The sequence below is a fragment of the Drosophila navojoa genome, chromosome X, assembly GCF_054131105.1.
Source record: "Drosophila navojoa isolate 15081-1374.11 chromosome X, UAZ_NAV_1.0, whole genome shotgun sequence".
Taxonomy (NCBI): domain Eukaryota; kingdom Metazoa; phylum Arthropoda; class Insecta; order Diptera; family Drosophilidae; genus Drosophila; species Drosophila navojoa.
This window is the reverse complement of record NC_142895.1, coordinates 26721351-26734266: the sequence shown is the minus strand read 5'-3', so window position 1 is coordinate 26734266 and position 12916 is coordinate 26721351. Positions and strand designations below refer to the sequence as shown.

General features: G+C 44.0%; 3 protein-coding genes across 5 annotated transcripts; 2 read left to right on the top strand and 1 right to left on the bottom strand.

Moving 5' to 3' along the window:
• The first annotated feature begins 257 nt into the window (after window positions 1-257).
• unc-119 (unc-119 lipid binding chaperone) lies at window positions 258-3269 on the top strand. Its single transcript, XM_018109785.3, has 4 exons — window positions 258-708; window positions 827-1407; window positions 1490-1662; window positions 2345-3269. The coding sequence occupies exons 2-4, from the start codon at window positions 887-889 to the stop codon at window positions 2461-2463; spliced, it is 813 nt and encodes a 270-aa protein (XP_017965274.1). The 5' UTR covers window positions 258-708; window positions 827-886; the 3' UTR covers window positions 2464-3269.
• On the bottom strand, window positions 3252-4807 carry LOC108657251 (sn-1-specific diacylglycerol lipase ABHD11). The gene is made up of 5 exons (XM_018109782.3): window positions 4388-4807; window positions 4145-4318; window positions 3844-4073; window positions 3647-3784; window positions 3252-3515 (listed from the first exon to the last, which is right to left on the bottom strand). Exons 1-5 carry the CDS (start codon window positions 4658-4660, stop codon window positions 3380-3382), a joined length of 951 nt encoding a protein of 316 aa, XP_017965271.1. The 5' UTR covers window positions 4661-4807; the 3' UTR covers window positions 3252-3379.
• A 306-nt stretch (window positions 4808-5113) lies between these two features.
• On the top strand, window positions 5114-11419 carry LOC108657248 (uncharacterized). Of its 3 annotated transcripts, none has more exons than XM_018109778.3 (6): window positions 5114-5523; window positions 7336-8240; window positions 8408-9902; window positions 9967-10119; window positions 10180-10317; window positions 10390-11419. In XM_018109778.3, the coding sequence occupies exons 2-6, from the start codon at window positions 7386-7388 to the stop codon at window positions 10659-10661; spliced, it is 2913 nt and encodes a 970-aa protein (XP_017965267.1). In that variant the 5' UTR covers window positions 5114-5523; window positions 7336-7385; the 3' UTR covers window positions 10662-11419. The 3 variants fall into 3 exon arrangements, with proteins under 3 accessions (XP_017965267.1, XP_030245777.1, XP_089121259.1); XM_030389917.2 differs by having other exon boundaries at window positions 5114-5612; XM_089265133.1 differs by lacking the exon at window positions 5114-5523 and adding an exon at window positions 6044-6414.
• The last annotated feature ends 1497 nt before the right edge of the window (window positions 11420-12916 follow it).

Below are 12916 nucleotides of genomic sequence, written 5' to 3'. Positions count from 1 at the left end.
ACCAAAATATCAATCACTTCACTTCGTTGGCATTAAAATAAAGAAAAAAAAAAAAAAAAGAAAAAGGAAAATCATTCAGCAAACTTCAGTTAAGTTTGGAATCTGAGAAATTCATATTGCGCGCCTTAATAGCAAACAGTGTGTACACACCGCAATGGCAGCAGCAAAACATGAACTGTTGCAACGCGAAAATGCGCCCATCGTGCGCGCAGTGCACTCTATCGATAGCCTAGCGCCTGAAACCTATCGATTAGTTAGCCAATTTTCCACACACTGTCCTCGCTATTAGTGTGTGCGTGTGTGTGTGTGAACGCGTTGATTTACAAGAAAGTACTTCAATAATCCCAAAAAGAAAAAACACCCACAAAATGTCAACAAATTAAATTGAGTTGCATTTTGCCATAGACAGGTGCTAAGCGGGCGAGCGACTGTAGCTGGCAGCAACAACAAAAAACCAAGCGAGCAGCAATAATAATAGCAAGCAGCTGCTGGTGGGAGGCATTAAACAACAACAAAGGCAAACACTCGCTCACACACACACACACACACTCACATATGCACAGATAGACGAGCCAGCGCAGGAAAAACAAATACAAAGGCAGCTTTTCCAGAAATTGGGTCGCGTTCGTTTTTTTGTGTTTTCATTTTCCGAGATTCGAACTTTGTTTCCATTCGCCTTTGTTATGGAAACTTTGAGCACATGTTTCGGTTAGTTTCCTGTCAATGCTGAATGTATAAACATAATAATATTCAGTTGAATATATATTGTGTACTCATATTGTACGTGACTTAATATCAATTGAAAATAATCGTATTTTGCTTTTAGTCTGAAACGCAACTGGACCCACTAGAGAAAATCCCTCTCCCTCTCACGACTCCGAGCGTCATGAGTGTCGTTGGCAAGCAACTGAATCCCGTGCAATCAAATTCGGCCGCCGCCGCCGCCGCCGCTGCTGCCTCCTCCTCGGCAGCTGCAGTCGCTCCGGGCAGCAGCAGCAGCAACAGCAGCAGCTCTGAGTCGAACGGCGCTAATGCTGCAGCTGGCGTCGCCGCTGGCATCGGCATTGGCGCCGGCGACGCCAAGCGCAAGGAGGAATCCAATGTGACACCGGAGGATGTGCTGCATCTGACCAAAATCACAGACGATTATCTGTGCTCGGCGAACGCGAATGTGTTCGAAATCGACTTTACACGCTTTAAGATACGCGACCTGGAGAGCGGCGCCGTGCTCTTTGAGATAGCCAAGCCGCCCAGCGAGCAGTTCCCAGATGGCCTCTCCGTCGAGGACACCATGCTGGCCGCCGCCGAGGATCTGTCGCTCGATGACACTGCCGATCCCAATGCCGGGCGCTATGTGCGCTACCAATTCACGCCAGCCTTTCTCAACCTGAAGACAGTGGGCGCCACGTACGTTGAATCGGATTATTATATAGACTCGCATTACCATATACATACATATGTACTTATCATATTCCCACCTCGCTTTCAGTGTCGAGTTCACTGTGGGCAGCCAGCCAGTTAACAATTTTCGCATGATCGAGCGTCACTTCTTTCGCGACCGCTTGTTAAAGACTTTCGACTTTGAGTTCGGCTATTGCATTCCACACTCCAAGAACACTTGCGAGCACATCTACGAGTTCCCCAATCTTCCGCCAGATCTCGGTGAGTAATAGCTCCCATACCCCAACAGCAGCTGCACATGCACATGCAAATGCACATGCAAATGCGAATGCAAATGCAAATGCAACTGCTGCCAGCTGCAAGTCAAGGTCATGTGCCCAGGCACATGCACGTACAGTGCGCATTCGATATGAAGTAAAATAGAGTTCAAATTGCAAATGTGAATATGTGAAGGGGAGAGCACTATATTTTAATACCCTGTAATGCTTTAGAGTTTAATTAGATATACAAATTTATAAAAGCTTAATTGATTTTAGGCTTTAGAGATTTAATTTGAAAGGGAGTGCATGATATTAAGCTTAAGCTCAATGAAATTGAATTGTTAGAGTATCCATTTGTAAATACCCTGTAAAGCTTGATTTAATGTTGTTTTTATATTTGATCGATATACAAATGGAAAAGAACTGAATTCATTAAAGGCTTTAACTGTGAATGCTTTTACGAATATTGCCGGCATATTAATTTATATTTAAGTGCAGGACATGTAAATACCCTGTAAAGCGAAAAAATATCTTTTCAGTATCTATGCCATTTTGTAAAAACTAAATTGATTTTAAGATTTAACCTAGTCAAAAATATTTGCTCTGATCAACATAGCGAATGCACACTGTACGCGTGTAACTAGGTCAGAATTTATTTAATTTGATTTAATTACGCTTTGCAGTTGCTGAAATGATATCCAGTCCGTTCGAGACACGCTCGGACAGCTTTTACTTTGTGGAGAATCGACTCGTCATGCACAACAAGGCGGACTACGCCTACGATGGGGGCAAACCTACCTAAATCTACGCTAAGAATTGATGCAGCAGCTACACTATAACTAAAACCTATAGCAGCAAAAAACAAAAACATAAACAAAAAGGAAAAAAGAAACAAAACAAATGAAAAAAAAACATGAAAAACTAAACTAAAGTTAGCTGATTCACACACACACACACACACACACACACACCCAACACAACACGCACATTAAGCAGCAAGCAAAAACAAGGAACAAAAACAGAAAACAACATGAAAAATCTTAGTGGAAAAAAATCATGTTAGCCTTAGCACAATGTTTTACCCACCATTCATGTTTATGTATTAATCATTATAAACAAGCTCACACACAAACAACCAAAAACAAACACACACACACACACACGCACGCAAACTGTGTTCATTTATATATGAAAAAGACGATAAGTGTATAACAAAAAGGAAAAGGAAAATTTACTTTTAATGGAAATATTTAGTTTTTAAGTGCTATGTGATTTTCATGAAAACACAGTCACAATTAGGAAACCCCTCTCAACTTATTTATGTTTTGTATTTAAATTGTACCTTAAGCCGCGCACACATACACACACACACACACACACACCCACACCCACCCATACACATTTTAATACATATACACATCAATCTCGAAATATCTCATTTACAAATTGCTACATATGAGGCCACGTTTATCAAAAAATTTGCTTCGAATGGGTTGGTTATGATCTCTAATTTGTGTTTTAAATGTGAATAAATATTTTAAAAGTCCGTCTTTACTATGTATACACTCAAATACGAGAAAGAGAATTAAATTTACATTTAAAATGTAATCATGTTGCTTTATTTCTTTCGTGTCTTTTGGGCAATTGATTTCACATCTCGCTCTGATTTGTGCAAATACATTGTCGAATTTGGTGGGTAAAGTCGGGTGAAAATTCGCTCATGGATCGTTGAGGAATTCGGTGACAATCTGGATGAACTGCTGCGGCTTCTCCAGATGAACCAGATGGCCCGTGTCCAGCCAGTGGATGCTGGCATTGGGAAAGATTTTCAGCACCTCGGGCCACGACTCGCGTCTGTAGAATGCATGAGTGCGTGTGTGAGAGAGAGAGTGAGAGAGCGAGCGAGCGAGAAAGGGAGAGAGAGAAAATTTCAATTATATTTATATTGCATATGCATTTATAATATATATAGCTCAGCTATTTACTCCATATATGGTGAGCGGGTGCCACAGATGAAGGTGGTGGGTCCCGTGTAGGGCGGCAAATTGGCAATGTGCTCGCCGTAGCGCGTGAAGCCGGGCAAACTGTTGAGCAGGACATCGACGTTGCAGGCCCAGTAGAATCTGTGTGGAGCGGCTTCAGTTAAAGGGGGGTTCAGTTCATTCAAATGGAGCTTACTTACTCGCCAGTCTTTGGTCTTTTGCGCAGATTCAGCAATATGAAGTCAACCGAACTTCGATCCACGGTTTCACCGAGCTTTTCCTTGGCGGCCTGGCGGCCCTGGGATAACGACATGTCCGGTGGCATATCGATCTGCAGCATGGCCTGGAAAATACCCGTCATATCCTCTATGGTTCCGGGTATGTACACGGGCGAAATATCCACCACAATCAGCCGCTCCACAAGATCCGGCTAAAGAAAAACCAAGATATCAGTAAAAATGGTCAGGAAAGCGCGGCCTCCAGTGTTGGATAATAGCATACGTATGACAAGGTGAAGTGCATGGCAGAGCGACCGCCCATGCTGTGACCCATCACACATGTCTGGCTCAAGGATTTCGCCTGCGTGAAGGCAGCCAAGTCCGCCGTCATCCCAATCGAGTTGTGGGTGTCCGTGTGCGGACTGTCGCCATGATTGCGTAAGTCCACTGTGTAGACCTGAAAAGCAGATGGAAGTGCATGCTAGAGCGTCATTTGGCTGAAATGACGGGGAGTTTACTTGCTTACGCGACGATTGGTCTGTTTGGCCAGGGCCCTGCTGATGCTACGCCAGTTCTGCTTGGAACCGAATAAGCCGTGCATGGTGATCAGGGGAGACCTGCTGGCATCGGGAGTGGGGCCATCAAATTGCTCGTGGCTCATGGCAATGGCAGGGATGCTGGCATAGTGGCGATGCTGGTGTCCGACAGCCGCCCGGCCTGCGCTCAGCAGACATTGTATATACGATTTGGTCGCACCACTCTTTGGAAGACAACGTAACGTTTCGTTCAACAGTTGCATTTCGCTAGGGCTGCACAGTGGCTATCGATGGCTCAGCTTATAGTATTTTCATAGCAACATCATCAACAAAACCATCGATAGCTTCGTACTGGACACCTCTATCCCGATTATCAAATGAATTAATCAAATTTAAGTCACAATAAAAAATAAAAAATATGAGATAAAGGCTACTTTAATTGACATAACCTACACAAAACATTCATTAAAGACAAAAGCGTGTGTTTAAAATGCTTGAATATCGACGAATATAGCCTTCTGATTAATAAAAACCTTTGCACATTACATTTTTAAGCCAAATTATTTTAGAAACAATATATTGTAAATCAAATATGGTAATTTAAATGGGATTTGAATTCCGCGTTCATGCACATTGAAAAAGTAAATATCGATAGCTTGCAATGAAGCGATAAAAACAACATCGAGGGCAGCTCTAGCAAACTTTGTTCACCTCTAATATTTTCTGCAGTTGCGGCGGCTTCGTTTGTGACAAGAGAATTTTTTGTTGAGAGGTCGCATGACAATTTTAAAAATTTGTTAAGTACAATAAGGAACAGGTAAAAGCTTCAATCCTGGATCATCTATATTGCAAAATCAGCTCCACACTTTCAACGCCGTCAGCAAAAGCAAGGCACAACCCGTGGTAAACGCAGCGAAAGCAAAGTAGTCGACGGCGTACTCTCACACACATACGCACATCAAGCCTGTGGCACACTCACGTACTCACTCACACAACTTTACACGAAGCCGGAGCCGGAGACGGAGCCTGGTGACAGACCTTTTTTTTTGGCCCTGGCAAGCCGAACAGTGAGCGACAAGCTAGCATAAAGAGGAGGAACGGTAGCAGCTGTGTCAACTGCGTTTAGGTGAGCAACGACAAATTGTGCAAATTCGCAATGCAACCAAAATTGATATATATATTTTCAAGTATTCTATTTTTCCCCTCCAACACTACGTAAGTGCAAAAAAAGTACAAAAAGTAAATAAAAAAAGTGGTTTACACACATCAAAAATACCGAAAACAGTATTAAAAAGTATTACACCGAAAGACAAAATGTATAAAGCTTCGTAAATCGTATATGACTCTAGTGACTTCTGTGAAAAAGTTGTGTTTGAAAATCGGAAATCTCTCGTCCGTCTCTCTCCAGTCCTGTGCTGAGAGTAAAACTAGCGATGCGATTTATAGTTCAGTATCAATTGTTTAAATGTTTTCCATAACAACTTGTTTCGGTCGCGAAAAGTGCGAGAATTAAACAAAAATGTAAAAAAAATACCGCAGAATAAATACCAACAACACTAAAAACGTATATAGACGTCAAATGTCGATGTCATATACGAAGTAACCCATGTGTGTGTATAATTATATATATGTGTATATATATATAAATATATATACATATCTATATATATGTACATATATACTGAGTAAATAAATATCTATCTATATACATATATGCATATATGTATGTTTATATTTATGTGTATGTGTATGTGTGTGCGTGTGTGTGTTTGTGTGTCTTTTTGCATTTACTGTAGCCCTGAGAGACACGAGCAAACGTAGTTCTTTTATTATTATCCAGTAATTGTTTCGTTATTCATAAAAGCTATTGCTCTCTCTCTCTCTCTCTCTCTGTTGTCTTTCGTTCGCGTAAAGTCGATATATATATACGAGTTTAAAGTAAACAATCACAACACACACATCAAATAAAAATAAACTATTCTAAAAAAATTTAAAAATTAAAAGTACAATAATGAAGGTAAGAATCTAACAAAGTGAACAGAAAACTTAACGTTCAAAACTTTTCTTTCCCTATTAAAATAAAATAAAATAAAATAAAAAAAAAAAAAAAAAAAAAAAAAAAACAAAAAAAAAACACAGTCGAGAGAAAATAGGAGAAATCATTCAGCGTCAAGTCACCTGAACCTCACCTTGCACATCATATACATTGTATACAGAGCTTCAGGTTCATGTCTAAGGTTTCTCTTGTTTACCTTTCATCGCTAGTCTTCCTGTAAATATATCGCTAGGCTCCTCCATATTATTTATTTATTGCTCATATTGCTTTTAGATCATTTTCTTGGTTTATTTGGGGCTTGTATACAATGATATCAGAAGGGAGCAGTCGATGTAGATATGTATATATAGTTAAAATAAAATAATATGAGAATGTGAATGTTTTGCCAGGGCTTCAGCTCAGATTGAAGCTCAAACCATCCGGTTAACTGATAGCTCATGCTAGTTAACTTGCTTAGATTAGTTTAAAACAGCTACAAATAAAACGTGAGTTAGAAAAAAATGTATACAAATAGCTATGCTGAATTTTTGAGTAATTTCATACAATAGAAGCCAAGCTCTGGCTGTTTTTCTGCCTCAATTCACGCTTTCATTCTCTCCTACTCTTTCTCTCTCTTTCTCTTGCTCTATCTATCCTCCCTTCGCTCATTACCCTCGAATGATCAACGTTGCACAACTGTTTACAAGATTAAAAAAAAATATATATTTATATATATAAAGATAAAGATAACCCACAACTTCGGCCGCCGAAGTGGAATCCCGTTCTTTTTTTGGGATTCGTTGAAATATTCGAAAAGTTAACGAAGAAAAAAAAAAGAAGTTCTCGATATTTGCTATGCATTTGAGTTGGTTTGCGCGAACTAATCTCTGGCATCCTTCGCAGCATATCAAGGCGTGCATAGACGAGGAACAAAGCGCGGCTCTGGTTGCGACATGGGCGTCACCGTGGAGTCGGGAGACGGCAGCTCCAGGTCGTCGTCAGAGTCACCTTCGAACTCGCGTCCTTCGACACCCACAAAGGTAACAGGCGACGAGGACGAGGACTCCACTATGAAGTCTATCGGCGATAATAATGATCCCGGCATGGAAGTAGCTGGCGATGCGGACGATAAGAAGGTTGCACGCTCAGCTTCCAGCAGCTCCTCGTCCTCCTCTAGCAGCAGATCCAGTCGTCGCGTCAAAAGAAAAAAGAAGAGCTCTGGAAGCAGCAGCAGCAGCAGCAACAGCAGCAGCAGCAGCAGTAGCAGCAGTAGTTCCAGCAGCAGCAGCTCCAGCTCTGACGAGGACGATGACAAGCTCAAAGCGTCACCATCAGCAGCAGCTGTTCGAGCTGATGATGATGATGCCTCTGCAGCCCATGGCGAGGCTGATGGCGATGCTGATGGTAATGCTCGTGGCGAAGGTGATGGCGCTGGTGATGCCGGCGCTGTTGCTTCTGCACACACAAATCCAGATGACGACGCAGATGCCATCAGCTCAGTTTCCGGCTCGCCAATCAAATCACATTCGGCCACATCGGCGCGTAGTCGGAGCAATAGCCCAGATCGACTGTACAACCAGGGGGGAGTGGATCTGAATATTAGCCACGAGGATCTAAGTGATGTGAGCGACATCGACATGGAGAACAAGGCCACCTCCAAGGACTCCACGATGGTCGGTGACGATGATGACGGCGCCCTCTCGAACGACTCGCAGCCAGTCACTCACGCAACCCAAGCTCTCAATGGCAAGGATCGTCGGGGCGGAGAGGACAAGTCAGCCAGCCAACCCGCAACAGATAATAAAATGGTAACAATTATATTTGATTGATATAACATTGAATCGATTGTGCTTAGGTCACGAACTCAAATCATTTATTTATTTACTTGGCAATTAGTTTTCATATGACGAATCAATGTCAGTTATTTGTCTAACGAAATATGGATCCGAGTTTAATTCAAAATCTTATCCAACAGGAGCCGGGCAGCACCAATGGGTTGGATGATCTGGTCAAGGCACACGACGATGATGCGCTCGACTTTGAGGCTGAGGAGGGCGAGTGCCCGGAGCTGAAGGAGGCGGACGCCGAGACGGACGGGGCTGCCAAGGCGGGCGCCACAGCAAACGGCAACGATTCAAATAAGAAAGGGAAATCCCCGCCGAAGCAGCTCGATGAGAACAACAAGGTGGTGCAGCTCGATGGCGATAGCAATGGAGCGGGCGATGGTGATGGCGAGGTGGACGAGGATGGCGAGGACGGGACCGGTGACTCGGACAATGCCAAAAAGAAGAAAAAGGACGAAGAGCTGGAAGAGGGCGAAGTCTCGGACGAGGATGAGAAACGCCCCGAGGAGACAGAACCGAAGCCCGTCTGTCGCTTCTACACGCGTGGCCAGTGCACCTGGGGCATGAGCTGCCGGTTTCTACATCCGGGCGTCACCGACAAGGGCAACTACACAATGTTCGAGAGCCTCGTGCGCTCCGTGCCCATGCAGAGCGGCAGCGGAGCGGGCAACCCCTCGCGGGGAGCGGGCGGCAGTGCTTACAACAGTCATATGGCCGGCGTGCCGCCCGCCAGTGACTACCACGACTACCGCAACGAACGTCCGGCCGCGCTGCATCATCGGAGTGCCGCGTCACTGCATCACGGGGGCGTGTATGCGGCGGGCGGAGCCGGAGTCAGCGCACACCATGATGCGCGGAGTGGGCTGATGATGCCCGACGGGCCGGTGGTGGTGGAGAATGCCTGGGAGCGCGGGCTGCGCACGGCTAAGGAGATGATGCGCAAGGCAAACAAGCGCAAGGAGCAGGACATGGACTTTGAGGACAAGAAGATGAATCTAACGCTTTCGCCAGATGAACTGGAAAAAGATCCGTATTATCTCAAGGAGCGCGCCACCTCACCCGCCGTTGTGCGAGAGTTGCCGCCGAGCAATCCGATCAGTCACGGGAATCCGCGCGCCCTAATGCCCTCGATGTACTCCATGTACGGCCAGCCGGCGGATCGGTATCGTTTCCCCTATATGCCGTCCATGGCGTATGAGGATGTGGATGCCTATGGCCGTATGGCACGGTATCGGGAGCTGCCGCCGCATCGTATGCCACAGTACGAGGACGACCGAAGATTGCGTCCCGCTCGGGAAGTGATTGTGCAGCGCGTGGAGCCGGTCGGACGTGGTGATGAGTGGAGCGATCCGTGGATGCGCTCAAAGTCGATTGGACGCGGTCCGTCGTACGAGCGAGACGACAGGCGACGCCGCGATCGTCGCAGCTACAGCAGCAATACATCCTATTCCAGCTCCAACAGCTCACAGAGCGATTCCAGCTCCGACTCGTCGCGATCTAGCAGCGCGTCGGATCACAAGCGTCGCTACTCGCACAAAATGATGTCCTCCTCCACTTCGCGCCGCCATGCTGCCGGACGGGCGCGCTCGCCCAGCCAAATACCACGGCGACCCAGACACACATCAAGTGAGTGCCCTGAATAATTGCTATGGGGTAATTTGGATAAACATTTCTCTTGTTCTCCTCGCAGAGGGCAGCACTTCGTCAGCATATAAGCGCGCCGCGTTGGAGAAGCGCAGCGGCGGCGGACACAGTCCCGCCGCAAAGCGCAAGAAAGTCACCCCGACGCCCAAGAAGTTTGACAAGATCCGACGCCGTCGCAGCTCCAGCTCATCTGACTCGGGTATTTCCTAGCATTTAGCTATTGAGTAACACTGATAACTGATAACTTGGGCACTTGCAGATTCCTCAGACACTTCATATTCGGACTCGGAATCCGGCAGTTCCTCGTCGGACAGCTCGTCGGGTTCGCGTGAAACGCCCGCGAAGCGCATGCGTGCCACAGACAAGGCGCTCAACGAGCGCAAACTAATCAAAAAACGTTAGTATGAAGTAGATATACTATATTCCATATTGCATCCTAATTGGGGCATTTCTCTGATCCACTGTGCAGCCACTGAACAATCGACCAAGAAGCGTTCACCCATTTCCATTGAGATTAAGAAAACATCGAACATGGTGGGCGTGTCGGCGCTAGTGTCGCCCACCAATTCGCCCGATAAGGAGAAGGGCGCTTGCAAGGACAAAGAAAAGGAGAAGGAGAAGGAAAAGGAGAAAGACAAGGACAAGGACAAGGACGGCAAAAAGTCGCGACGCGAAGAGCTACTAAAACAACTGCGCGCCGTCGAGGATGCCATTGCAAAGAAGCGCTCCAAACTGACCTGATAACATACGATAGCACCCCTCCCAGTCCCCCAATCCACCTCAATGCACCAGCAGTTGCAGCAAACGCTCCCCAAATGCGAACCATATGCAGCATTCGGTATACAATCTGTAGGGTATGTGTGCGGTCGTCTGTCTGTCATCTAACTGTTGCCAAGCACGCAAATGTGGATTGGGAGCTCATAGCTGCAACTCGAACTGCAACTGCGACTGCGACAGCGACTGCGCCGACGTCTGCAATTGGATCTGCTTCTGGATTAGCATTAGCATTAACCAGCTGCCTTAGAAAACAGTCTTTGCATCCTTATCTAACTACTTTACCTAACATTCGTATCGCTTGTGTCGACATTGAGTCGATTGTCAGTGGAAAAACAAACAATACAATGCATTTAGTTTTAATAATCCCCTCATTATTCACATACACATACACATACACGTGCCGACCAAGACCCACGCCCGCACATATACGTACGCATACGCAGGCAAACAGACTGACACACAGACAGCGATGCAGACAAACACTCACACACATCCTAAAGTTTTGTAAACGCCGCTCGCCAATGATAATACTTCATTGACTTTGACTATGACAGACAGATGTAATGATGTAATGAATAAACGGCGCATTTCATTGGATCAATTAGTGTATTGTCTTTTATTTTGATTTCTTTTCATTTCAATCTGTATGTATATATAATCTGCAAGATTACTGAATAACTACTTCAAATATAATATAACTTACTGTTATTTAGATTAACAAATTCTCGTTGTTTTTCTGGGGCAGACGAATTTCCATGGACTTGCTGTCATAGCAGTTAGCTTTTGACGGGATGTTTGCTGATGTGTGAGCTATAACGTTCACGGCTCGATTCACTCATGCTGAAATCTTTTTAATATTGTGATGAAATTTGATTGATTTTTGAATTCTTTTGGATTGATTTTGTAACTTTTATGAATTGCACTTGCTGCAGCCATCTATCTGTCACGGTTAACAACATATTACAGGTTACACGCAGTCCAATTGGAATATGTGCGCCATCTAGGGCTAGAATTAATCATCGATCCTGTCCAATAAGAACGCTTATAGGAAAGGCAGCTGAATTGGACTTCATTTGAATTTACTGCAATTATTGAAGCTTATGGAAATAAACGAATATTTTTAAAATATGGCAATGAATGTTATGAAGTAAGGTTTGTACTGCCATCTCTTCAACGATTTGCTGTGTTTTTAAAGAATATTTGCAATATGCCAAATTGTTGCGGCATCTGTTAGAAATTGCAGTGAACCTTCTATTTGCGTGTGTGTGTGTGTGTGTATGTGGGTGTGCGTGCATGTAATGCGTTGTAATTTCACGGCAATGCGTGTGCGTGTGGGTGTGTTTGAATAAACCTATTTAGATGACGAATCACAGAAATTTGGCCTCATCAATGTGCGTTCGCGAATCACAACTCCGCTTTGCCTCGCTGCGACCTATATACATGCATACATATATGTACATATATCTAGGTATGTATGTGCGTGTATAACGACCATAGTCCAATTCCAGAGCCATCCAACCCCAACCCTCCCAACCTAGTCGACTCACAACGTCGACGCTATCGACACGTTCTGTGCGTAACAAACTCCAACTCAAACTCCGATTCCGATTTCGACTGTGACTTTGACTTTGACTATATTATATTACACGATATTTGGCGTTGATTTCGAATACCCTCATCGAGTGGTGTTACGACTGAATAAGGAATGATGTGGCCAAGATGTGGTAGGGCCTGAAGATGTGGGTAAGCATTGGAGATCGATATCAATATATCGATATCAATGTATCAATAAATACAACGAAATTTAAATTTATATGCATATATAAATAAATATATCGATAAATTCGATTGGTTTAGAATTATCCTAATTTATCGATACGTGTATATCGATATACACAAACGTCCATACATTTATATACATACACCTGTATTAATATCTGGGTATATTAATATATTGATACTCCAATAAACATACGTATATCTTACCTATATAACGACCTATCTATATACATATGTACATATTTTTATTGGAACAATCGCCAGTTGAGTGATATTAAAGCAATCATAAACCATATGTATATCGAATTACATATATTTCCTTGGTTCTACCTGTCCATATCCAGCAGTAATACCAAGAGATTTACTATCGGAGCATAAAATCATATGTATATTATATATTGCATGTTTATCCTTACAGAGTATCTGCTCTTCTATAATCT